The sequence below is a fragment of the Piliocolobus tephrosceles genome, chromosome 12 (genome assembly GCF_002776525.5).
Source record: "Piliocolobus tephrosceles isolate RC106 chromosome 12, ASM277652v3, whole genome shotgun sequence".
NCBI classification, from domain to species: domain Eukaryota; kingdom Metazoa; phylum Chordata; class Mammalia; order Primates; family Cercopithecidae; genus Piliocolobus; species Piliocolobus tephrosceles.
Genome location: NC_045445.1, coordinates 95,695,916 through 95,722,833, shown reverse-complemented (window position 1 = coordinate 95,722,833; position 26,918 = coordinate 95,695,916). Strand labels below are relative to the sequence as shown.

Here is a 26,918-nt window from a genome sequence, read left to right as displayed (position 1 = left end):
CCAACTAGCTGGGATTACAGGTGCCCGCCATTACGCCCAGCTAATTTTTTGTATTTTTAGTACAGACGGGGTTTCACCATGTTGGCCAGGCTGGTCTTGAACACCTGACCTCGTGATTCGCCTACCTTAGCCTCCCAAAGTGCTGGGATTACAGGCGAGAGCCACTGCGTCCGGCCTCAACTCAGTTTTTTATATTTGGCTAATAACGGGAACACATTTTAAACATCTACCACGCCAACAAAGCATACTTGGTATATCAAATCAAAGATGCACAAAATGCTACAATTTGTCAACAAGTTCCTAGGCTGGGAAGAGGGAAGGACAAGGAAGCCTCTGAACTCTCTTCCGTACCCTCCTATCCCCAACCAAAGCAATCCTCCAGGCTCACCAAACTTAAATAACAAAGTAGTGAGAGAGAGAGCCATTCTCTTACCTGTTTGGGGTACACAGAGAGAGGAGGACAGTGCTTTCCCACACCAAGGAACAGTATAACTGGCTCAGCTTGCTCAAAACACTCAGACCCAATTGAGAGCCCCACTGGTTTACAGAGATGGAACGAATTTCACTCTGCAATCATAACAAGAATTTCACCTTTGGGATGTTTTCTAACAATTATACTTAAAAAAAAAAAAAAAACCTTCAATAGTTTTGTAAGAATAAGGGATTTGTCTTCATTGCTATTCTCAGAGTTATCCACCTCATCAAAATGTCCACATTCAAGACGACAGTTCCACAAGGTATCCTGTTACAACATTTACAAATTATTTCCACAACATCCTTTATCATTGTTTTTTATGAAGTGAAAGAAAGGTTATCAGAGGATACTCTTCTTTTCTGAATCAAAGAAACGGTTTTACAGGTTCATTAACTACTTTCTAAATTATTTGTTGGGGGTATTGTTATTTCCATCCAATTTCTTTACTTCAGTAAATACCTAGATTTATTTAAATTTTCCTTTTCATTTTATTTCATTTAATAAAGTCATAAAAATCAATCCCTAAAATTTAAGTAATTTAATTTTCTAAATTGTTTATAATTGTGCTTTTTTTTTTTAACTTCAGATTTGATCGATTCACAAGTAACAGAGAACACACTCCTGCTCAATAGCATAAAACAGGACTGTTGAACCCTGTTTTGTTTAATGTTGATACCATTAATCTTTAGAATAAATTATCTGAGGAATAAATGTAGTAAAACTGTGAGGACATACACAAAATGCCTTCTTTCTGGACCTATGGATTATGGATTGCAGGCAAAACGTTTGGTATGTAGAAAATTTTTAGTAATTTGTTAATTACTATTGATTTAAAAGTTCTTTGGTAAAATGTCCTACCTATGCCATCCAATTATCAGACCTTTTAGGACTCGTGGGAAGATTAGAAAGTACTAAGGCCAGATGAGTACCCAATTGATGTTTGTCTATAATAACCTGTTTTGCTCTCAAGAAAGTCCACTTCACATAATAAATTATACAGTCACTCAACTTTTTGACAGTGAAAAAAAATCTCATCCTAAATTAAACTGTTCTTTTAGCTGCTACCTCAGGCAGACCTCCTTTCAAGCACAGTAACCCTGCTAAGTGTATGCCCTAAATATTTCACTGCCTTTAAACTAATATGTTCACCCCTAAGATTATTTTTACCTGTCCAACTCTGCAAGTATGAACAAACATCATGATGTAGGCATGGGCAGCAGTGAGTGCATGCAGCAGAGGTGTGGCCTGGGCTGAGAGGGTAGCATCAGCAACATTGCCTGCGCAAGCCAGTTCTCGCAACAACACTGAGCCCCCAGGGGATTCAATGGGGCGGTGTAAGGGCTCCAGGGAGGAAAGGATGGAGTCCAACTGAAGGAGACCTTCTTGAAGGACTTTGGGTTCATGTGACAGTGTCTGAAACAGGAAGAATAATTAAAGTGTTAATATACAATGAACTTCAAATTCTTCATGTCTTTTAATAGTCACAATGGAAGTGGACAATTAAATGGAAGTCTCCCAGATTTTAGATATGGCCATGGTCTCTCACCTGGTAAATGGTGGAACCCAAATATGAAGTCAGGTACAACATACTTAACATCTCTTTCTTGAGCAACATACTACTTTCAAACTTGGTGAGCCAATAACACTTAAAAGCTTATGATGAATAAGCTTTTAACTGAATACTGTTACAGCAAGGACTCTACACTACAGGATTAATTCCAAATTTTGCTCGATAGGAAACGATGTTAGGCAAAGTTCCAAAGCATGGAAGAGAATCACTATTACACTGTTCTTTTCTTCTTAAAACAAGAGAGATTATTCTGAGATAGGAATCAGGTAGGCGATTTGTTTTTATCAGACAACCCAAGGATTATACATCCCTTGTGATTTCCTCTCAAGTCTGGAGGAAAAATCTGACAGCAAAACACCATCACTTGCCATGCAAAGATAGGAGAAATCATGTGCCTTCCTATGGTTTTAAATAAATCTATCTATCTTTCCACAGTATCTTATAGGTAGGATAAAGATATTTTCCTCTCTCTCTGCTGAACAGCATTTAATTCAGTATTTCAAAGAGTAAAACAAAATAAGCTAAATGAAGTCACGTCACAATTATGGATCTTTCCAAGTCTGTAAGCAAATGGATTTCTCATTCAGCAGGAATTACTTACACTCTGCAGCCCAGCTAATAAAGGAGTTTCATAGATTTAATGCAATCACTATCAAAATTCCAATGCTGTTTTTTGTTTTGGTTTTGCAGAAATAGAAAAATCCCTTCTAAAATTTATATGAAATCTTAAGGGACTCCAAATAGCCAAAACAAGTTGGGGGAAAATTTTTGGAGGTCTCACTCTTTTTGATTTCTATTACAAAGTTACAGTAATCAAAACTGTGATACTGGCATAAAGACAGACATAAAGACCAATGGAATAGAATAGAGAGCCCAGAATTAAATCTTCACATATATATGGTCAAATGATTTTTGACGAAGGTACCAAGACCACGCAATAGGAAAGGACAGACTTTTACCATATAAAAAATCTAATCAAAATGGATCAAAGACCTGAATAACAGAGCTAAGTTATAAAATTCTTAGAAGAAGCCATAGTGGGAAAGCTGCAAAACACTGGATTTGGCAATGCTTTCAGTGGATGTGACACTAAAAACACAGGTGTTTACACAGGCAACAAAAACAAAAAAAGAGAAGCTGGACTTTATCAAGATTAAAAATGTGCATCAAAAGACAACCACGAAAAGGCAACTCACAGAACAGGAAAAATATATGCAAATCATATACTTGAGAAGAGATTAATATCAGGTATTAATATGTGTATAAGAATACACAACTCTTACAACTCAACAATAAAACAAATAACACGATTAAAAAAGAACAACGAATTTGAATAGACATTTCTCCAAAGAAGATATATACATGGACAACAAGCACATGAAAATATGTTCGTTATCACTAAGCATTAGGGAAATGCCAGTGAAAAACAAAATGAGATACACTTCCTACCCACCAGAATGGCTATTATCAAAAAACAGAAAATAAGTATTGGTTAGGATGTGGGAAAATTAGAATTAAAAGTAGAGTCTCAAAGAGTTATATGTACATCCATGTTCACAGCATCATTATTATTCACAACAGCCAAAAGGTGAAAGCAACCCAAGTGTCAATCAACAGATGAATGGATAAACAAAATGTGGTATAAACACACAATGGAATATTATTAGGCCTTACAAGGGAAGAAAATTATGACACATGCTACATAATGGTTGAACCTTGAGGGCATTATGCTAAGTGAAAAAAAGTCAGTCACACACAGAAAATATTTTCTGATTCCACTGATATAAGGTACCTAGAGTAGTCAAATTTAGAGACAAAAAGTAGAATGGTAGTTGCCAGGGGCTGGGGAGAAGGGAGGATGAGAAGTTCAAGGGCAAAATTTCATTTTTGCAAGATGAAAAGAGTTCTGGAGATTGGCTGCACATCAATATGAATACACATAACACTACTGAACTCTACACTGCAAAGTGGTTAAGATGGTACATTTCATGTTATGTGTAGTTTACCACTATGAAAAAATAAAGAAGCTTCATTTTTGGCAAAACATGAGCAATGAACTACCATGTTAACTATGCTTACAATACATGACTATCGGGCTTGAAAAGGGGGGAATTAAATATCGGCAATGAACTACATGTCAATTATGCTTAATACACGACTATCAAGCTTGAAAGGGGAGGAAAACATATGGTTAAACATAACCATAAACATAAAATGTGTTAAAAAAGCACCTATAACAAAGAAGGGTGGCATACTAATAAAACCCAACTAGAAAAGCTTTCTTGGAGATACACTTTTCCCTCCAATAAACTCTAAGGATGTAGAACTACATACCAAACTGATGAACAAAGAAAAAATACTTTGACTTTTCAATGAGAAATAACATGGCACACTATATATTAGTCACAAAATTCACTTATACAACATAACACAAATTTATTCATTATTTTTTAGTTGAAGGGAGACCACAGTAAAAACATATATACAGAAGTATCGCAAAATTGATTTCCAAAAAGAAATGAAAACATTTGGCCAGATGCTTCTTACCAATATGGATTTGCAGACACCTGCAACAGCCTGACAGGCAGCAGATGTGGGAAAGTCAATGGGCAGATTGGGAAGACCCAAAATGGTAACCAAAGGCAAGAGTCCTTTCTGATTCACAAATTCCTGGCAGTGGTCATCTGTTGTATTGTTGCTCAGAATAGATTCCACAAATTTCATCTAGGTAATAAAAATTTTTTAAAGAAGTTAGAGCCTGACAGGTGGAACTAAAAGGCCAGCCTGGAATAAGGATGGGGTAGCCTTCTAGTCATGATATCAGTGTTTTCTAAAGTATCAAAACCTCAAATAAACCAGATTTATGATACGGACTCTAAAACATCCAGGAAGTAAGGAATATCTACGATTTCTGCCCAATCTACATTTTCAAGCACACCAAGAGTCAGATAATTTGAGATAACAGAGAAGTTAAGTGACTTGCTCAGGGCCACATTATGAATTAGTGGTACAATCATGTCAAATCTCTTAATTTGCTATTTAGTGCTCCTTGCCTGCCTTTCTCCTGCAGGCAAACATCATGGAAAATTTCCCCCAAATGTGCTTATAATGCAAATAAAACGCTGAACTCTGGAAGAGTCTGTTTCAAACAGAATTTTTTTAAGAGTAAAAAAGTAAAATGTGGGCAATAAACACACAGGCACAAGAGAAACTATCTCTGGAAGTCTTGGAAGTGATTAATAGGCTAAAACAAACGCTAAGAGGTTTCCCCCTTATTGGTAAACAATTCTGGGAAAATTCAAACTCTTCACTTTTTTGGTGAGATACTCCGGAAGTAATGGGGAAAAAAAGGGGAAAATATATGTTGGACACGTTTGGAAAACATGTTACAGGTTGTATATCTCATATCCGAAATGCTTGGGCACCATGAATGTTTCAGATTTTTAATTTTTGAATATTTGCATTATACGGTTCAGGCTGAAAATGCTCCAGTGGGCATTTCCTTTCAGTGTTATGCTGGTACTCAAAAAGGTTCAAATTTTGGAGCATTTTGGATTTGGGATGATCAGCCCGTACCAGACTGGCAAAACAAAACCTGTTACAGAATCCTGTCTGGATTCTAATGAAGAATGGTAACAGTGAACAAAAAAATCCGGAATAAAAAATAATGGGGGTCATGTTGGCTAATTTCTGGCAAACCAGTCTAGAACAAAAACAAAAGGGTGGCACATCTTTCTCCTCTTAATTGGATTCCAATTAAAATGAATACGGTAATTACTGGACTCTGATAACGCCACACATTTTCCAGAAAAGCATACATACACCTTTACCCAGTTTGCCCTGTGTTGAATCTTACCACATTAAGGATGTAATCCATGAGGGGAATAGGAATACGTTCCTCTGTACCAACAACCCTGTTAGGGGAGAAAAGAGTGAGTTACACAGAAATTCACAATACCAATATTAAGAGAACAGAGGAAGAGGTACTGTATAAAATTCTAGGTCTTTGTCTATTTATTTATTTGCTCATTTTTTTTGAGACAGGGTCTTGCTGCCACCCAGGTTGGAGTGCAGTGGCACAAACACGGCTCATTGCAGCCTTTACTTTCCAGGCTTATGGGGTAGAGATGAGCCTTTAGACTCATATACCACAGGAAAAGAACAGCTGAAATCAATCCTGAATCTACCTTTCCTAGCCTGACTAAGGTTGAAAGCATAAAGGGGAAAACAAGCCTTTAAAAACTCAACACTTGTATACATCACAAGAGAAAGTATCCTATCTTTGGCAAACTACTGTTGGAGAAATTTATCCATATGAAAACATTAAAAATAAGTTCAATTAAAAGACAACATCTGCTTGAAGAAAGAGGCTAGACAAAGAAACACTTAAACATCATATGATGTTTTTGCATCACGTTTAACGTTATGGAGAGTAGGAAATAGAATTTAATTTTGTTCAAAGATTCACACACCTGAGGCCTCCTTAGCCTAACAATTGGTATTTGCATATGACAGTTCCTGAACTATCAAAACACTGATCAGGTCTTTTGTCTTTTCAGTTGCTTCAATATTGCACAGCAGATGAGAAGGCTATAACATACCATAGCTGCAGAAAATGCAGCTCAATGCAAAAAACTACACATATAGTATATTGCAATGAAACAAAATATTACCTCTAAGATAAACCCCAGGAAGGAACAAATACTTTAGAAAATGGAGCATTTTGGACACAGGCCCTTGAAACAGATTTAGGCAGGGTGCAGGAGAGTGGGATGGGGCAGAGACACAGGGAGAGGTAGAGGAAGAAGACAAGAAAGTTGGCAAGAAGTTAGTAGTTCTCATCTCTAAGCAAGACAAAATGTAAACAAAGATTTGCCAGGGACAAGAACATTTGGCAGCAGAATATAGAACAGGAGAGAGTGGAGAGGCATTATGAATGACTTCAGTGACAAAAATACCCAGAACCAGGGTTTGGGTAGGATGTTGTGAACCTCCTCAATGAAAAATGTGGGGAAGAACTTTGTAGAAAGGGAGTATACCTATAAGGCAAGATTGAAATGATTCCATGAGAAGACCACAAAACTTTAATTTCCTCCTCAGAACCACTGCAGCATTCCACGTTCCTTATATCAATTACCTATAGATCCACCTCTATCAATAAGGAGTGCAGGTGTGGATCCAGCCCAGAGACACCCAACCCTTTGAAGAAGCCAGATATGATGGCAAAGAGCCTAAGTAGTAAAATCAAATGAAACCTATATGCCCCCTTTATTTGCTACATGGAAACTGGGGAGAAGAACAGAGAGAAAGCAAACCAATAGTGGTTCTTAATATAATTCCAGGAATAAATTTGTTCAGTATCACTTTTCTCCTTACCCTCATCTTTTGGCTCTCAAGCCCAAGAAGCCGTACAGGAATAATCAAAATGATCAACTCTTTCCAACAGGACTCAACTTACCAACTGATTTCAAGAAAAGTCCTAAACTTCCTGTTTCTCTCCCTTTCCCCAAACAAATACACATTGCCAAACTCTGGTCAATTTTCTGTATTTATGGTGGTGGAGCCCCAGCCCATGCCCCCATCAAAAGTAAAGGAGGATTTCAATTTAGTGTCATAGTATGATGTACATGGGGTTTTTCGGGGTGGGGGCGTGGTCAGGTGCTTCCTCTAGCTTTTGAGGAGACAGCTCACTCTGATGAAGGAGCCCTCCCAGTGGGCCACATTTCAGGGAACTGTGTCTCTGCATACTCACTGCCTTTAAAGTCCAAACAATTGCTATTCAAGTTCTAACGATCACAAAGACTTTATATAGGCCATTTCTCTGAAGTTGCTCATGAGTGGTGGGTGGTAACCTAGGAACACTAATGGAATCAACCACAAAGTGAACCGTGATGCACCAACTACAAACCCTGGTTACTTACTGGCAAGTATATTCATCCCTAGCAATATCAGACTTTCTGAGATCAAACAATTTAGAAGGCAGAAGAAAGGGAGCAAAAGACAGGTATTTAGAACTACTTGTGGTAAATGAGTCTGAATGTAGAAAGGCACCCCATGTATTTGGGGTAGACTACAGTGCCTAAGTTTCCGTACTCCAGATCTCCAGCACAAAACCATGTATTTCAAGAGTAAATACAAATGCCATTTGCAAATACTAGCTGCTGATTTTGTGCTAAAAAAAAAAAAAAAAAAAAGGAAAGGGTACCGTCTAAGCCTGGAAAAAACCCAGAAACCTAAGTCCATCAACTGGAAAATGGATAATCACTACACAATTATCACACAACAGAATACTACTCAGCAATGAAAAGTAACAAGTTGCTGACAGATGCAGTAACATGGATGAACCTCCAAAACACATTGAACAAAGAAGCTAGATATAAGAAGGTATATACGTCAGATATAATATACACATAAGACTTTATATGATCATTTTATTTAAACATATTCTGGAATAGACATAATAATATGACAGAAGTAAGATTTAGGGACAGGGAAATTGCCTCAATTTTGGGCAGGGAAACTGGAAATGCAGAATCTGTATGGAAATCATACCTGAATTTAAACTGCTGTTAAATTGGCCAGGTGCGGTGGTGCACACCTGTAATCCCAGCACTTTGGGAGGCCGAAGTGGGTGGATCACATGAGGCCAGGAGTTTGAGGCCAACATGGCAAAACCCCAGCTCTACTAAAGATACGAAAATTAGCCAGGCATGGTGGCACGTGTCTGTAATCCCAGCTACTCAGGAGGCTAAGGCACAAGAACTGCTTGAAGTCAGGAGGCGGAGGTTGCAGTGAGCTGAGCTCGTGCCACTGCACTACAGCCTGGGTGATGTAGTGAGACTCTATCTCAAAATAAATAAATAAATAAAATAAAATAAAGATAAGAGTTAATCATTTTACGTGTGGGTAAGGCATTGGAAAACATGAGAGCATGGGAAACAGAAACTCGGAAGTTCCACTGAAGAACTTTGAATTTAGAGGAAGGGATGGACAAGACTTATGGGGAGAAGCGTGACACATATTCCCAATTTTTCTAAGCCCTTTCACCATATTGTGAGAAAGTACAAAATTCCCCCATAACAACTGCCTGGGATAGAAGATAAAAAGAACTTTTGCTATTAATATATTGTGGTTTTCAAAATGAAGCTGAGTTTAGACAGTCTCTTGCTTTTTCTTCCTGCCCTAATAATTTACTTAGTGACCCAATCTAGGCTTCTGAAGATGGCAGAAGTGAAAAAATACATGTGTCAACATCTGTGAGACTCTTGGATTACACAAATGAGGTAGTGATGAGCATCCAGAATGTAAAAAACTACTGATACTAGTAACTACTAGAGCCCTCTGCATCTTAGAAGTTACATATAAATATCACTATGGTAGAATATTAATGCTACTGGGTTTATATTTCTAATTTCTCTTCATTTTCATTCACGTCTCATTAGGCCTAGCTCTCCAAGCATTTAAGACTTCGGGAATCCTTAATTTAAGGCTCTTTATTCATTTCAAACTTACTGACTACCTACTATTATACAAAGTAATAGGGATATACTGGTGAATGAGGCAATGTCTTGCTCTTGAGGAGCTTACAGGTGAGAGAGGAAAACCATTAACATGTATGAATAATTTTAACAAAACTGTTGGGAGAACACAAGATTGACTTCTCATTTGGAAGTTTAAAAAAAAAAAAAAAACTCCTTCAAGAATAAGACATTTGAACTGGCCTTACAGAAATCTGGTGGATGGAAAAGGAGGTGATATGGGAATGGGGATGGCCGTGGATAGAACACAGTGATACATGATATCCCGAGAAAGGAAAGGAGGGTAAACAAATGAGGGTAGTGAAGAAAATGCTGATTAACTGTGACAGCTTGAAATCCGGAAAATGTCCAGGTAGGGAAGTCACATGCAGATGAATATATATATAAGCTTGACTTAAAATCACTACCACCTACGTCTTAAAATTTTCCCTTATTTGTAGCCAGGAAAAGGAACCCCACTCCAGTAGGGTCACTGACATTCAAGGGTGTGACAAAAGAAGCACCAAGACTCGTCTACAAAAAAATGTCATGCTTTCTTCCAGGGTGTCCTCCTCTTCTAGGAAAAGAACACTTAAAAGAGAACAAAAGGTACTGCTAGAATGAAGGTAGGTTTGCCTTCTCAGACAGGCTAAGGTATGTGTTCAACAAAGTAATATACTTAGTAGTTAATGCCTCTCCTTAAAACACTTGACACCCACAGGCTCATTACTATTTAGAGTTCCAAGAGGACATACCAGTTTTGGATTCTAGGCCTTTGCTCCTGTTGTCTACTCCACCTTAAATTTTAAGTTCCAAGGTACCATTCAGGACCAGCTCAAATGCATTCATATCTGTGCCTAAAATGCTCAAGCTTTTCTCAGAATGACTTACCTACACAATAAAAGAGTACTTATTAAATGAGTGAGTACATGACTGTCTAGAAGGATCAATCCCATTTTCAGCATGCAGGTGATTAAAAGTTACAGGTATAGAGTTACAGTTCATCCCCGGTATGTGAATACTGCTCAAAGAGCCTGGTGGACTACCTCCTAACAGTCAGCAGCCTTTAAGCAAACTCCCTGCTTCCATCTAAGAACTCAATTCTTGACTGTTTACAGTCATACAGTAAATTCCAAAGCCTTCCAATTAATCTGGAACGAACAAATAGTAACAAAATGAACAAAAATAAAAAAACAACAAGCAACAACAAATCCTCACACACCCCTTAAGGACTTCTTAGGAGACAGGCTTCAAAAGTACAATGTGTTTCACACGTGCCTGAAAAAAATCAAGCAGTCAATGATGTGGAATATTAAATCAACAAAGGGAAAATAAGGTCTCTGTGCAAAGTCCATTAACTTGACAGACCAAATTCTGATTCAATTTCATCAACAGCTTTTAAGAATGAGCACTTCCTGGCCGGGTGCAGTGGCTCACGCCTGTAATCCCAACACTCTGGGAAGCCAAGGTGGGTAGATCACCTGAGATGGGGAGTTCGAGATCAGCCTGGTCAACATGGTGAAGCCCCATCTCTACTAAAAATACACAAATTGGCCGAGTGTGGTGGTGGGTGTCTATAATCCCAGCTACTCGGGAGGCTGAGGCAGGAGAATTGCTTGAGCCCGGGAGGTGGAAGCTGCAATGAGCCGAGACCACATCATTGCACTCCAGCTTGGGCAACAAAAGCAAAACTCTGTCTCAAAAAAAGAAATAAATAAAAATTAAAAATAAATAAATACATTTTTTTTTAAAAAAGATCACTTCCTAATGCAACTAATACAATTAAATACCAAAGCAAAAATAACACACAAGGGTTAAAAAAGGAAAAACTAATACACTCTTAGAACCAGCAAGAACTTTAAAATGATCTAATACAACTCTCTTGTGTTTTATAGATGAAAGTGTTCACTAAGACTTAGAGAGGTGATAACATGCCCAAGATTACACGGCTAGAGGATCTGCTTTGTAAACACTTACTGCTGATTAGGTTCACTTTCATTTTGCTGGGTAGAATTAAAGCTCTGCATGGCCTGTACTTCCTCTTCCTCCTCATCCTCACTAGAGGCTTCTTCTGCAGCATGATTAGACCTTGGGGGAGGAGCAGTGGCAGTGCCATCTGCCTTCTGGATTGATGGCTTCTGACAGATGTATTTGGGGTCCCTTCCAAGATTACAGATTTCTTCAAGTAACTGAAAGGCACGGGAAATAAGATTACTTATTAGTAATCATGGAATGGGGATGAGGAGACAGATAACATATTTAGAGCATTTTCTATGTGTTGTATATTTGCCCAAACACTTCATATACATGTTATATACATCATTCCCAGAATATGGTCATTAATTCCATTTTATAAACAAGGGAAGAGAAGTGCTGCAAACTTAAGTAATTTGTTGAGGGTCACAGGGCTGTATAAGCGACTGACGAATCTGACTCCCTGTCCCAATTCACCAAGCACCAGGAAATTATATACTAGTTTCAATAAAAATTCTAAAAGGAAACTGGCAGAGCTAATAAGGCGGGGTGGGGGGCAGCCACAGGGATCAACAGATACTAGAAAGGGCAATACACTTTACAAACTTAATCTAAGCCATGTCTGCTTGTCCACATAATACATAAAAGAAATCATTATATAGAGGTTTACATTAAATGGAAAAAAATTTTTAAGGAAAACAATTCTCAACCTAAAAAAAAATTTTTTTTTTTGAGACAGAGTCTTGCAGTGGCATGATCTCAGCTCGCTACAACTTCCTCCTCCTGAGTTTAAGTGATTCTCCTGCCTCAGCCTCCAGAGTAGCTGGGACTACAGGCACACGCCACCACACCCGGCTAAATTTTATATTTTTTGTAGAAATGGGACTTCACCATGTTGTCCAGGCTGATCTCAAACTCCTGGCCTCAAGCGATCCACCAGCCTCAGCCTCCCAAAGTGTCAGGATTACAGGCGTGAGCCACTGCACCCAGGCTAAAAAACTTTTAACAGAGACTTCTTTCTAAGATGAACTAAAATGACAACCTTTTTTTTTTTTTTTATAAAGGACCAACCTAAGGACATGGAAACAATGAGGCAGACATAATGCTCTTATAGCTATAGCCCAAGAATCCTAATGACCTCCAGTAGGCCAAATCTTCTAAAACCTTCCCCTTCTCTGCTCTCTCATGCTCATGATCACATCCTTATCACTTTCTACCTTGATGATGGCAGTCGTTGCATCTGTTTTAAGGGTGGGCTGATGTCTCATGAGCTCATCGACAGCACTCCCCAGGTTGGATGCAGTATCCCCTTAAGGCAAAAAATGAACTGTTAGAATTAGAAAGACTGAAGAAAATAGAGCTTGGGCTCTTTTCTGTACCAACATAAGGTGGAAAGAAAAAACTGAGCCTGGTTATGATTTTCTTAAAAGACTTTATGTCACCCAGGCTGGAGTGCAGTGTCACGATCTCCTGGACTCAAGCAATCCTCCCACCTGTCCTCCAAGTAGCTGGGACTACAGGTGCGCGCTACCACGCCTGGAGAAATTTTTGTATTTTTTGTAGAGATGGGATTTGTCCATGTTGCCCAGGCTGGTCTCAAACTCCTGTGCTCAAGTAATTTGCCCACCTTGGCCTCCCAAAGTGCTAGGTGTGTGCCACCGTGCCAGGCCAGGCTGCTGTGATTTCTTTTTTCTATTTTTTTTTTTTTTGGTTGTGATTTTTCTAATGCCACAGCTTCTTTAATGAATTTACACCCAGCCCGTATCCCCCAAATTACTGGGGAAAAGGAAGGAATCAGTTTAGTAAACTATTTTAAAGTAACTATGTGTGCTGCACTCTACTCTGGCAATCTCTGCTGTCAAGATCTAACCTAGTATTACAGAGTGAGAGAGAAGAAAGATGTACAAACCATTAACCCTCTGGCTGCTCCAGTTAAGAATGATGGTGTCTAAATGCTACAGCAGTGGCTGAAAAGTACAAAGTACATTTTTGAAAACTGTAATCTTTCTGGAGCCCTACCTTCTTGCTAATAATCTCTCAATGATCTGGTCTCAAGTATACTGAGTAAAAAAAAAAAACTATCCATGTGTTGTTATCTTAGAGAGTTGGACATCAGAACACCAGATTACCAGATGAACACCTCAGGACTCCATATTTCTCATTGCTGCAGACTAGATGGTGAACCTGGAAATCTACCACTGCTTAATACCTGTTTTCTACCAGTACCATGACAATGCAATGGTGAACTGTTGAGAAGCATGGAAATATTATGAGCAGAGAAGCTAAAGATGAAGCATTCCTTCCAACTTACAATACAATGTACGATGATAATCCCCATTAAACTCAGCAAACCTAATCAGTAAAATGATGAGAGAGATCAAGGAAGAGTTTCCTTGCAAATTAAATCAATTTTCTACTATAAAATAAATCTTAACAACTTACCAAGGGGATCAGAACTTCTCCTCCTCCGCATGGCTGGGAGATAATCTGGAGACAGAAGAACTTTGAAGAGGCGTTCAAAAGGCTGACACTGAACAAAAGACTGAAGACCTCGGGCATTCAAGCAGAGTGCACTGAATACATTTGGGAGGGAGCCAAGGACTTCACGGGTAGCAGGAACCTAGAGAGAAAACAAAGTGAGCTTGAATACATCTAAAAGAGTGTAGATGCTAGGAATATCCGGCCATGCGTATCAAGCTGAGACGGAAGGAATTTTGACAACCAGGTCCCAATTAGATTCAACACTACACACAGAAGAGAGAGAATTTTCACTCCCTAAGACATTCTTTACAGAGTAGCAGAAAAGACTTACATCTTTGATAAGCAGTGCATGCAGCATGACATCTGTCAATCCATTGTCCTGGAGTGAGGAGAGCAGTGATGGTTCTTGAAATACAAACACAGTCACCACTTCAGTAGCTAAAAAAAGATGAGAAAATATGGAAAACTGAGAGATTCCTCACAGGAATTGAAAACAAAACACCAAAAGCTTAAAAAAAAAAATACACGCTCGATGTATAGCAATTTAAACCCTTGTGCTTACTATGAAATTAAAGATCGTAACACTGTTCCATCAGAGATTCATCACTATAAAGAATCTAGTGACTACACTTCCAGGATTTTTATGGGCATATTTTTACATAAATGAGGTTACACTGTTTTATGTATCTTGCTTTTCCCCACAATTGTTATACTGTATAATGTACTCTCCCGATACAATGACCCATTCATTTTGAATGGCTGCCTACTATTCCACTAAACGCATGTACCACATGTACAGAAATCAGTCCTCAATTGTGAAAATGATAAACCTAAACATATATCCGTTTTTGTCTGCTTTTAACAGGAAAAAAATCTATGATGTAGGTTTGCCGGGTTAAAGCAAATGCAAGCTTAACTGATGAAAATAGATAAACTGCCTCGTACAACAATTTTAAACTATCGTCAGCAATGTGAGAGTCCTTGAGTATTAATCTGACCAGTTTTTGACATTATAATATTTAGAAATTGCAGTAACAACTACCAAAGCTTCTGAAACATGGGAAAAACTCTACTCAAGAGGAAATAGTACAGCATTAAGGCATTTATTAAAAAGTAACCAAATAAGCTATGAAGAATTAACAGAAAAAAGAATTCAAAAGCAAAACCAAAAGCAAAAAGGATAAACAAAACCAATATCTAGCTTTGCGAAGACACTGGAAAAGCTTATAAACCTATGGAAAATAAGAGCAACAATATAAATTAGAAAAAAGAGCAGTAATATAGATTTGGAATGAGAAAGGAGATTTAATGAGATACAGGAAAAAAAAGTTTATTCTACAAAGTGTATGCCAACAGGTGAAATAATATAAATTAGAAAAAAGAGCAGTAATATACGTGAGGAATGAGAAAGGAGATTCAACTAGATACAGAAAAATATATTCTACAAAGTGTATGCCAAGTGAAATGTATAGTTTCATAAGAAAATGTCATAAAAATCAAATCTCAGGAAGTGACAGCAGAGCAGATTAGACCAATAACAAGAATTTTTTCTTTTTTATTGAGACACAGTCTCACTCTGTCACCCAGGCTTGAGTGCAGTGGCACAATCTCAGCTCAATGCAGCCTCCACCTCCTGGGTTCAAGTGATTCTCCTGCCTTAGCCACCTGAATAGTTGGGATTACAGGCGCCCATCACGCCTGGCTAATTTTTTCATTTTTAGTAGAGACAGGGTTTTTACCAGATTGGCCAGCTGGTTTTGAACTCCTAACCTCAGGCAATCTGCCCGCCTCAGTCTCCCAAAGTACTAGGATTACAGGCGTGAGCCACCGCGCCTGTTCTAGAATTTTTAAAAGCTAAAAAAAAGAAAAAAAAATCCAGGTAATAGAGAGGCACCAAGCCAAAAGTTTTATTAAACCTTCCAGGAATAATTAAGACAAGGCTTCCAAACTCATAAGACTACAATAACTACAATAACTTTGATTTAAAAACCTGACAAAGAGGAATACACATACAACACCCATAAACCATGTATATAGAACAAACTTGTTTATGGTGATGCCTAAGATCTAAAAGAAACCAGAGGATTTTCTATTCAAGTTGGTGAATACAGCATCTCTCCTTTATCCCAAATGCTAGGGGAATGGCAGATATATAGCAATTACCGGGGACCAACAGTTTCCAATGGCCTTTGGGATTCTCTCATGGGCTATACAATTCTGGAAAATTTAAGTCCTTTTTGGGGTTCCTATTGGTATATGACACTCCCCTCGATTGACTTACATTTGTAGAAATGTATGAATTCTATAGAGCCACTAAAATTGAGTATTTAAAAACTAAAATTAGTGTTCTACAAGCAATTACTAAGACAACAAACCTGTTATTTTATTAAGAGGTCGCCTGTAATCCCAGCACTTTGGGAGGCCGAGACGGGCAGATCACAAGGTCAGGAGATCGAGACCATCTGGCTAACACGGTGAAACCCCGTCTCTACTAAAAAATACAAAAAGACTAGCTGGGCGAGGTGGCGGGCGCCTATAGTCCCAGCTACTCGGGAGGCTGAGGCAGAAGAATGGCGTGAATCCAGGAGGTGGAGCTTGCAGTGATCCGAGATCCGGCCACTGCACTCCAGCAGAGCGAGACTCCGTCTCAAAAAAAAAAAAAAAAAAAGAGGTTGCAATGACACTGTGCACTGGGACCCCTACATACAAACACTGATAACCAAGAATTAGAGTTAAAGGGTATATACACGCACAGAGCAATCAGCTGTGTGTGGAACCAAGCAACTAAAAAAGGGAAAAAAGGTAATTAGGGTTTCCAGGAGAAAAGTGAAAAGGAATCAGAGAAATAAAAAAAAAAAAAAAAAGAAGAAGTAGGAAATACACACAGATAAGAACAAGAACCAGTCTGACACCACGGTTATCTACAATAACGTAGCATTAGAATACAATGAAGAAAACAGCCACTAACTTCTGAAAGAGAAGTCTAACACCTTAAAAATTACCCACAGATGGACTTCAATAGAACTGAAAATGAACCCAAGAGAGTTTGGAAAGCCAAGGTTACAGAGGAGAGGAGAGGAGGGGAGGGAAGGGAGGGAAGGAGGGGAGGGGAGGGGAGAGGAGTAAAGGCAGGCAGGTCATCACAATCCCTGGGCCCAAATGCCATTGCATCCCCATGCCACTAGCCCTACTCAAACCCTAGCCTCCCAATATGTTCCTTGTGCCCTGTCTTGCCATTGGCATCAACACCAATGGGGGCTCACCATACCAGACGTGAACATTCCTTTTCTCACTGGCAAATCAATTTTATTTGGCCACTGCCCCCAATCTGCTGGCACAAATCATTATGCCCTCACAACTGATTGTTATACAGACCTATTCTTGGCTTATCCTTCCTGCCAAACCACTGCCAACACCACCATTATAGGCCTCAGTTAGTTCCCTTTGGGCTTCTGGTAACACTGACTCTGACCAGGGTACGCATGTTACCGCTCATTCAGTCTGGGCATGGACCTTTTAAAACAAGGCATCACCTTGGAGCTTCCATTTGTCTTTTTTCTTTTTTTTTGAGACAAGGTCTTACTCTGTTCCCCAGGCTAGAGTGCAGTGGCGCAATTATAGCTCACTGCAGCCTCAACCTCCAGTACCTAAGTGATCCTCCCACCTCAGCTTCCTGAGTAGCGCACTAGCATTTATTTGTTTTAGAGACAGGATTTCACCATGTTGCCCAGGCTGGTCTCAAACTCCTGGGCTCAAGCAATCTGCCTGTCTCAGCATCCTAAAGTGCTGGGATTACAGGTGTGAGCCAGTGCCTGGCCCATTTGTTTTACTGTTCACAGAAAGCACGCCTAATAGAGGCATAATGGCTTGTTCAGTGCTCTCTTAAACTTACAAAGTGGACAATGGTCTCTTAAATGGATCTCTCTTTTGCCGATTGCCTTAGTTATATGACATCCTGAAAAAACACGACTAGTGCTTCCTTTGTCCCCTTTCTAGCCTCAAAATGAGATCCTTTCCATCTATGAGTCTATAATACCCAAACAGAATCCCTCTCACTTAACGACACCTCCTCATTTGATGTTGGTGCAATCCATGGTGGACAGGCGCCTAGACTGAAAGTAGATAACAGGATGGGACCCACAGAAAATTGAGGGCCCTCACCCTCTAAGACTATGCAGAAGGTCTCTGCCAAAGTCCTTTCCTAATACGATGGTTTTAAAGGATTGCTAACTGGAGATCTCTCTTCATAGGAAATGAAGGTCTTGGTCTCTCTGCCTGGGTCCACATACACAACTGTATGGTTCTTCCAAAGAGGAAAGAAAAATCTTTAGTTAGTTCCTAATACCAACATTCTTAGACAGGAAACTAGTTCTGGATCTACCTTATTACAGAGGTACTGAATGGGAGACTATTGCAGGATATGGGATGGCAATGCCTGTAATTTTCATAATAAACTGGCATTTCGACATGCCAAAAGTCTATGCACCACAGACCTGAAAATATCTTTGTGGAATATTCTGGCTCTAGTTGGCCTGTCTATACCTCATTTGGCTCATGGCCTGGGTCTGGGATACTACTACTCCAGCTCAATGCTAAACTTCTTGGGCTCCTTTTTGCCCATACTGTGATCCCACTTGTTTGGGGGTAATCAGTCCACAACTTCCCTATCTGAAATTATTCTACAACTCTTTTATAATAATTTCTCAAGTGTGAGCCTAGGGCTTCTATCTATACAGCATACCAAAGCATCCTAGATGATGATTTCAGCACAACTGACAGTCCCAACCTTGATGCTGACACCCTCAAGATAGTAAATGCCCTTGTAACTGCCCCCATATGACTCTTCATAACTCCACTGCCCCATCAACTCTTTGACAGCCAGCCCACACTCCACTTTCACTATTTACACTCTAATTTCACTATTCCAGTCACTACCTATATTTCCTGCTTCCCCTCACTCAACCTGATAGATCGTATCTATGTATTAGTAACAGAAAATGCCACCTACATACTAAACCTCCAGTAATATTAACAGACACCCTAGCCCAGGCAACCACTTATACAACTGTATCTTGCTCCCTTGGAAGATTTCAATACTCATATTGACTACTTGCTACACTCTCTGGTTAAGTAGTCAATCATAAGCACGATGACGTTAGCATAGGCTACAAACAGACCTGAACAGATAACATGAGGGGTAAGGCAGGAGGGAGAAAGAAGAGAGGGGAGTTGGGGAAGTCAAATGGGATACTACAAATGAAATACAAGTGGCCAAAAGTGGCACAGAAGAAAGAGCCAGAGTTCGGACACGTGAGGGAGAAGGAGTCAGAATATTTAGTGGGTTTGAGTGTGAAATTATAAGCAGGACATCGTGACCTCATTAGCTTCCCCCTTAAGGATTTCATATTTTTCCCAGCCTCTGCCACCAACTGATAGTACATACGATGATGCCCCACTGTTGAGAATGTCCACCCTGATATAAATTTACTCCCTAGAAACTTCATCTTCCAACCTCCTGGTCTACTGATTCTTCTGTGTTACAACTCCTGCTCAGCAGGGTTATACATTCTATTCAGTGATCCTGTTCCCTTCTACCCATACAAGCTGACCTATGTACTATGGACATTTAGTGCCCAGGGCACCTCAAATCCAACTAGAAAGTCTAGCTGTTTTATCAGGTCTTGCCACAAAAGGGAGCACTTTTTACCTCTTCTGGGCCTCATCAGAATCTTTGGTGTAATGGGCACAAGTTTAGGTATTTCCAATTCTGTAACACAGATTCAACTCATAGAGGTTACCCAGACATGTTGTAACTCCTGGAAGACCACATTAACCAAACAGTTCAGGCCTTAGAAGCCCTCAATGAGGGACAAAGCAGTTTAGTTACTATGACAGTCGATAACAGATTGGCATGAAACTACCTACTGGGATTTCAAGGTAGTGCTTGTGTCTTAAAGGGACCTCCCGCTGCATGATCATTAATAAAGAAAAGGTATCCAGAATAGTTCAACAAAAATAAAAGAAACTCGAACAGCCAACTATATTATTAAAATACTCCAAGAGGTTCTCAGACCTCCCTTATGTCTTTCCTGAGCCATCTCCTTCCACCTGGAGTGAAAGGTTCTGTACTATCCTTTAGAGAGCTAAAATAATAATGGCTAGTCTATTTAGGTTTGGCTTTGCAAATTTGGTCTCTCTCAAGTACAAGTGTATTTTTATAGGAAAACTGGGAGGTTGCTATGCTGACTGAAATGTCAGGGATGAATTAAGAAAACCATAGGGAAGGAAGTTGGACCTTCACTGACCTTTGATTTAGTGCTCTAAGTCTCATTTCCTGCCTGTGTCCTTCACTTCTGGCATCATCCTCATAGGGCTCACCTGCTCCTCACCACTACCCCAGCACCTAAGCACTATATCCTCTTGCTGCCTCCCTCTTTTAAACAATATCCCTGTCAATGGCAATTGTTGCCTCTTCTAAGCTTCCCATTTATTGAAAATTGCCTGTGTACTTCCTTTTCTCTTTCTCTCTGTTCTGGACTTTCTCCCAGAAGAGAGGCATTCTCCCTGACCCTGGCCTTGAGACCTCCCCACCTGTAGAACAAATCTTAAAAACAAAACAAAACAAAAAACCAAAGAACTATTGTCTGAATTTTGCCATCTGAACCTAACCTTGGCAGAGAGCTTTTCCATAGCATGGTGGAGTTGCTACACCACAAGAAAACTTCCTCAACCTGGTAAAATTGACAAAACCTTCAACACAAAACCTCTGCTAACCTCATTCTTAATGGTAAAATATTAAATGCTTTCCCTCTAAATTCAGGAACAAAGCAAAGAGACCCATTCTCATTTCTATCCAGCATTGTATCAGAAATCTTTCCTAACATAGTAAGACACAAAAAGGCACAAAGACCATAAAGAAAGTAAAAATGTATTTGCAGATGGCAACACTATGTAGAATATCCTAAGAAAACAAAACAAGGCCGGGGGCAGTGGCTCACGCCTGTAATCCCAGCACTTTGGGAGGCCGAGGCAGGTGGATCACGAGGTCAGGAGGTTGAGACCATCCAGGCTAACACAGTGAAACCCCGCCTGTACTAAAAATACAAAAAATTCTCCGGGCGTGGTGGTGGGCGCCTGTAGTCCCAGCTACTCTGGAGGCTGAGGCAGGAGAATGGCGTGGGCCCGGGAGACGGAGCTTGCAGTGAGCCGAGATCGCGCCACTGCACTCCAGCCTAGGTGACAGAGTGAGGCTCCGTCTCAAAAAAAAAACAAAAAACAAAAAACAAAAAACAAAAAAAAACCACAAAACGAATATGTACTAATAATTGTGCAAGATTAAAGGCTACAAGGTTAATATACAAAAATCCCAAATTTCTTCAGCAAGGGGGGAAGGAAGTATCTAAGTTGTAGTAGCCAAAAATAGTCTCCCCAACACCCCAAAATGTAAAACACAGTGCTCACCACTACAAGGAGCTTTTCCCTATTTCCACGTCTCCAACTTAAATTCCTTTAGCGTTTTAAGAATTCTAGCACAGATAAGCCAAATGTATGATAATGCTACTTATTACAAATGTACTACTTATAGAAGGTGTATTTGGCACCTAGAAAATAGATATTTACTTAAAACTGAATTCTGACCTTTCTTTATTGCATCACCAATAAGACAGATATCTACCCGACCTCTCTGTGTTTTATATCCTTGCAAGATTTTACTATTGACATTTGTCTACTGTCCAGGTAGACAGTGGAGACGGGGTTTTGCCATTTTGGCCAGACTGGTCTCAAACTCCTTACCCTCAGGTGATCCACCCACCTCGGCCTCCCAAAGTGCTGGGATTACAGGCATGAGCTTCCATGCCCGGCCTCTCTGTGTTTTACATCCTTGCGGGATTTTACTATTCACATTTGTCTACTAAAAACACAAAAATTAGCCAGGCATGGTGGCAGGCACCTCTTATCCCAGCTACTTGGGAGGCTGAGGCAGGAGACTTGCTTGAATCCGGGAGGCGGAGGTTGCAGTGAGCAGAGATTATGCCACTACACTCTAGTCTGGGCAACAGAGTAAGACTCTGTCTCAAAAATAAATAAATAAGTAAACAGTAAGTAAATAAATACACAGAGAGAAAGCTCTGCCAGGTTATCCCAAATTGTTATAACCAACTATCAACTCCACTTACCTAGGAGGAAGAGTGATGGGCCATAGTATTCTGCATTGCTGATGATGTGTTTCAGGGAGGTAGGCAGAGAACCATCCATCACTAAGAGAAAAGTGAACATTACGGAGAATATGATTAGTTTGGAAAGGTGTGAGGAGTGGGGATAACTGAGTGATATGTATTATCACACTGTGGTCCTCAAAGCCTGTGTTAATTCTAATCTAATGTCCCCTAGTTGTCTCCTACTATTTTATTATTTGTTCTTTGGCCATGCAATAGGCTTTCTAACATGGGTTAAAAAAAAAAGAACACAAACACTTAAGAATCAGAGAGGGGTAATAAGATGGAATTAAGCACAGTCAAAAGCTGGAAAAGGGGGAAAACAGGGTAAATCATTATGAAAATAGCTAAGCAACCCTTACATCTAGGAAAAGTGACAAAAAAACAACTAAAAACTAGTGAAAACGGCATGGCCTTTATCAAAGACTGCCTTGTAAAACAACAGGTGCCAGAACAGTATGAAAAGAACCAATCTTTGAGAGAGTAAAATATCCTCCAAAAAAAGTTATCTGGAATCAAATACCATGTCGTATGCCATCTGAGAAAGCAGGGTCTTGGATGGCCTTCTTGAGGAAATTCAACATGGATTTCAGAAGTGCTGCTCGTTGTGGAATACACTGGGCTCCTGGCAATGAAGAAAGACGAAAGAATTATGCAGAGTTGGCCATTAAACCACAATGATCAAGCATATAAAACAAAATTTTAAGAGACCCAAATACACTATAATAAAATTAGAAGACATTCGAAGTGAGGTCTCTGAATCTTGGGAAGAATACTTAATTAAGCTTTGAAATTGAAAAAATTACTAATACTTTTAATTTTACCAATACTAAAATTAAAAGTCTAAAGTAAAAAAGAAAAATTACAAAGTAAAAAGGTTCAACTTTTTTTTTTACCTCACTCAGTTCCCATTTTGGATATTATCTGCCCTCCAACATGGCTGTTTTGATAATCAATGTACGAATTGTTGGAAAAGTATAAAATGCTATGAAAGACATGTTAATATAAGAAAATGGAATACCAGAATGGTGAAGGAGCATGAGTAGTCATGGGATGCTAACCTCCAAATGTACCATTTAAGTTCTGACTAAAGCCGCCTTCTTCAATAGTTTAATAACTCTACCACTGTGAAAGACTGCACATCTATGTGTGTACGCACCAGGACGGGGGCCAGGGCCCGGGCCGGGGCCAGGGCCGGGACCAGGACCGGGGCCGGGGCCGGGGCCGGGGCCAGGGCCGGGGCCGGGGCCGGGGCCGGGGCCGGGACTGGGACCGGGGCTGGGGCCAGAAGAGATGTTAGTGCTGCTGCTGGAACCTGATGCCCTTAATTCAACATCCAGCCTGTGCTCCATAGAGATGGATGAGCCTGGACTGCTTTCCATAGCCACATCTGCAACTAAAGTACAAATTATGATAAAGAAACTTACTAGAATAAAAGGTACCATGAAAAGAAAAATTTTGTTTGAGAAAATTTCTTCCATTAATGTGAAATGAATATAAAAATGAAGATCAGGAATACTGAACCCCAAAATGAAAATATATCACTAGTTGCATGTATTAATACATATATATATGTGTGTGTGTAAATTAACAATCCTACAGAAGTCCTTCAATATTTCTCACCTACCAAATTGGGGAAGAAGGGGAGAGTGGTAAGTAAAATGTGTAATTTCATATACTACTAGTTGGTAGTATACAAACAGGTACAGCTTTTCAAGAGAGTAATTAATAATAAATATAAAAAGCATGAAAAGATTAATACTCAATATTCCAATCTGGAAGAATGTCTATGAAACACTGAATGAGCAATGCAAGATGAATAGTATGTTTATGATCTCATCTTCCCATTGTAAAACACTACATACTTAACATCAACATGTATTTGAATATGCATAAAAAAGCCTGGAAAGAACCACACCGAAACTAGTAGCTATGGTAGGTTAAGTATTCATTTTTACTTTACACACTTGAATAACTAAGATACACAATCATTTACTACAGTTTATAAAATCTTTTAAGGCTCTATTAGTGATAAACTACTATTTACATTTTGAAATCATTGCAGCCTCAAACTCCCAGGCTCAGATAATCCTCCCACTTTAGCCTCCCAAGTAGCTGGGACCACAGGTGCATGCCACCCCACTGGGCTAACTTTTGCATTTTTCGTAAAGACAGGGTTTTTGCCATGTTGCCCAGGCTGGCCTCGAACCCCTGGGCTCAAGTGATGTGCCAGCCTCAGGGATGTTTTTGCCTACCCAAAAACCTTTTTACCTCTCCTTTCTCTTCTCAAAATAGGTAAAGTTTTAAAAGGTCCCATTTTAGAGTCTCTCTCTCTACCAAGCATATTTCTAACACCTAGGATGTTATCAGGCACTGCAGCAGTGAAAAAGACAATATCCTGATCCCATGGAGCTTGAATTTTAGTGGAAATAAGACAGTAAGAAATACATAAGAAAATAATGTGATGAAATAAAACAGATTAACACCACAGCTATAGCATCTGCCTTACCTCCCATCTCTACTCCAAACAACTCGTACCTTTCTTTTCTGATTATCCTTGTGAAAAACAAATTTGCAAATCACTTACATAGAAAAAAATTTTTTGTTGCTTAAAGTATACACTCAAGTGAATTGTGTACTTTGGAATTTATGAGGAAGAATGAAAACTGGGGTGAGATGACAAAAAATCTCAAGCACAAAAATACTGACTTAATAACTGTTAATTACCATCCATATCAGTTTCCATTTCCTCTCCTTCCTGTGTAGTACTGGGTCTCTGGATCTTTGGCTTGATCACAAATGGACATTCTTTTCGGCACAAATCTACTTCATGCTACAATCAAGAGAAAAGTTGTAAGAAAGTCAAGCATATATATTTATATTTCAGGGATTAAAGACTATTATAATGGAAAAATCCTGCAAGCAGATACACAGTTGATTTCTAGAAACAGAAGAGAGGTAAGACAGCTCTTTAGGGTTATCAGGACAATCCCTAGGTTCAGCTCTGAGTATTAAATTCTATGCAAAGTATTCCTTGTATAATAATACCTCAAGTCTATAAATGAAGATAGAAAGTCCACTATGGGATTGAAAAGCTGCCATATCCAGGTTGGTGATAAGGTCAACCACTCTGACGGCTCTGGTGACAAATGTTATCTGGTCCTGTTCATCTCCAAGAAACTTTATGACCTATCAGGGAGAAAAAGAGGCAAAAACAATGAACTATAAAGACACAAAGTTGTAAAAATTGCATTCTTTTGTATACATGTAGTCTGGGGCCTCGGTAAGGCAGCACAGTATAGGGGGAAAGCACGTGTTTTATTTTTGGTGCCTGCCAAATGACAGTTCTATGACTTCTGCGACTCAACCTCTGAGGTAATGGGGACATCAATTACTTCGCAGGATTAAATAAGATATTTAGGGGGAAAAAAGCTGGTTCTCAGTGCCCTGCACATAGTAAAGGCTATTACTACTACAACACAACTTACAAAGTACCTTGACATATATTTTCCCTAGGTTGTGTAAAGGCATGATAACATGTGGCAATGTTTTAACCAGAACCCATGACCTCCTGACCATTCTACACTATGATAAAGTCTCAATAATGGAAGTAGCTGCTCTTAAACGTTGTTAATGAGATAACTAGAAAGTCAAATTGGCCTTCTAGTTAAGTATAACTTTTTCCGGATAAGCTTTCTTATATTATTTGCCCTCACTGTGCAACACCCCAAACTTGCATCTCTATGCCCTTGATTGATTTCCCCATGTAGTTAAAAAAAAAAAAACAAAAACAGTACGGTACCTTCAATAAGGCTTCCATCATTCCACAGGAGACCAAGGCTTCACCACCAGCATCATAGCTGGCCAGATGGTATAAAAAAGAGAAGAGAGCAGTGGCAAACTGGTGAGGGTATGGATCCATGGAAGGATCTACAAGGGAGGCAGGGAGAGGGAGAACAAAAACAAGCTCAAAATTGCTGTTAAGTGGGCAGGATGTTAAAAAAGACAAAGGCAGAGGGCAAAGGTTTCTTCTTGCCTAAGATAATCACCATCAAAACTTACCAATCATGGCCTGGATACAGTTCCTTACAAGCACTGGCAAAAATCCATGGTAGGAGGCAGTTCCAGTACAGTCAATAATACTGCTGAGTTTGGGAGTTCTCTCCAAGTGGACAATTGATGTTAATGTTCGTAAAGAAGCTGCTTTAATCTCCTATTAAATTAGAAGGTAAACACATAATGTGTCAAATATAATAAGACGACTGAACCAAGTTCCAGTCGCTAATATCCAAACTTTAAAATATAAGTCATTCCACTGGCAACTGCTTGAGGGGATGGAGGTCTGCTGACAGCAACAATGAAAACCTAGTATTTGTTAGTTTTGCAGTTTAATACCCAAAGAGGGAAGTACTGGGAGTTCTTTCTAACCCCCTGGGAAAAACCAAAGGCAAACAAGCATAAGCCTGGTATACAGACAATATTAATGCAGGATCCCTGATTCAAAAATCTGAAATATTCCCAAATCCAAAACTTTGGGAATACCTGCATGCCAGAAGTGGAAAATTCCACACCTGACCTCATGGACAAAACTATTTGAAATATTGTATATAACTGCCTTCAGACTATGTATATAATATGTATATGAAACATCAGTGAATTTCGTGTTTAAACTTGAGTCCCATGCC

General features: G+C 39.4%; 1 protein-coding gene across 12 annotated transcripts in view; it reads right to left on the bottom strand.

The window, feature by feature from the left end:
• HUWE1 (HECT, UBA and WWE domain containing E3 ubiquitin protein ligase 1) overlaps nt 1–26,918 on the bottom strand; it is a 152,398-nt gene that overhangs the window by 68,682 nt on the left and 56,798 nt on the right. For 11 of the 12 annotated variants that reach the window (XM_023202498.3, XM_023202503.3, XM_023202502.1 and 8 more), the window contains 15 exons: nt 26,296–26,446; nt 26,036–26,163; nt 25,282–25,422; nt 24,961–25,066; nt 23,393–23,629; nt 22,757–22,858; nt 22,195–22,275; nt 14,349–14,455; nt 13,979–14,156; nt 12,754–12,845; nt 11,540–11,751; nt 5,902–5,959; nt 4,593–4,769; nt 1,643–1,888; nt 434–567 (listed from right to left, as the gene is read on the bottom strand). In XM_023202498.3, coding sequence (XP_023058266.1) covers nt 434–567; nt 1,643–1,888; nt 4,593–4,769; nt 5,902–5,959; nt 11,540–11,751; nt 12,754–12,845; nt 13,979–14,156; nt 14,349–14,455; nt 22,195–22,275; nt 22,757–22,858; nt 23,393–23,629; nt 24,961–25,066; nt 25,282–25,422; nt 26,036–26,163; nt 26,296–26,446 — 2,150 coding nt within the window. The remainder of the gene's footprint in view (nt 1–433; nt 568–1,642; nt 1,889–4,592; nt 4,770–5,901; nt 5,960–11,539; nt 11,752–12,753; nt 12,846–13,978; nt 14,157–14,348; nt 14,456–22,194; nt 22,276–22,756; nt 22,859–23,392; nt 23,630–24,960; nt 25,067–25,281; nt 25,423–26,035; nt 26,164–26,295; nt 26,447–26,918) is intronic. The other variant, XM_023202510.1, reaches the window with a different exon arrangement.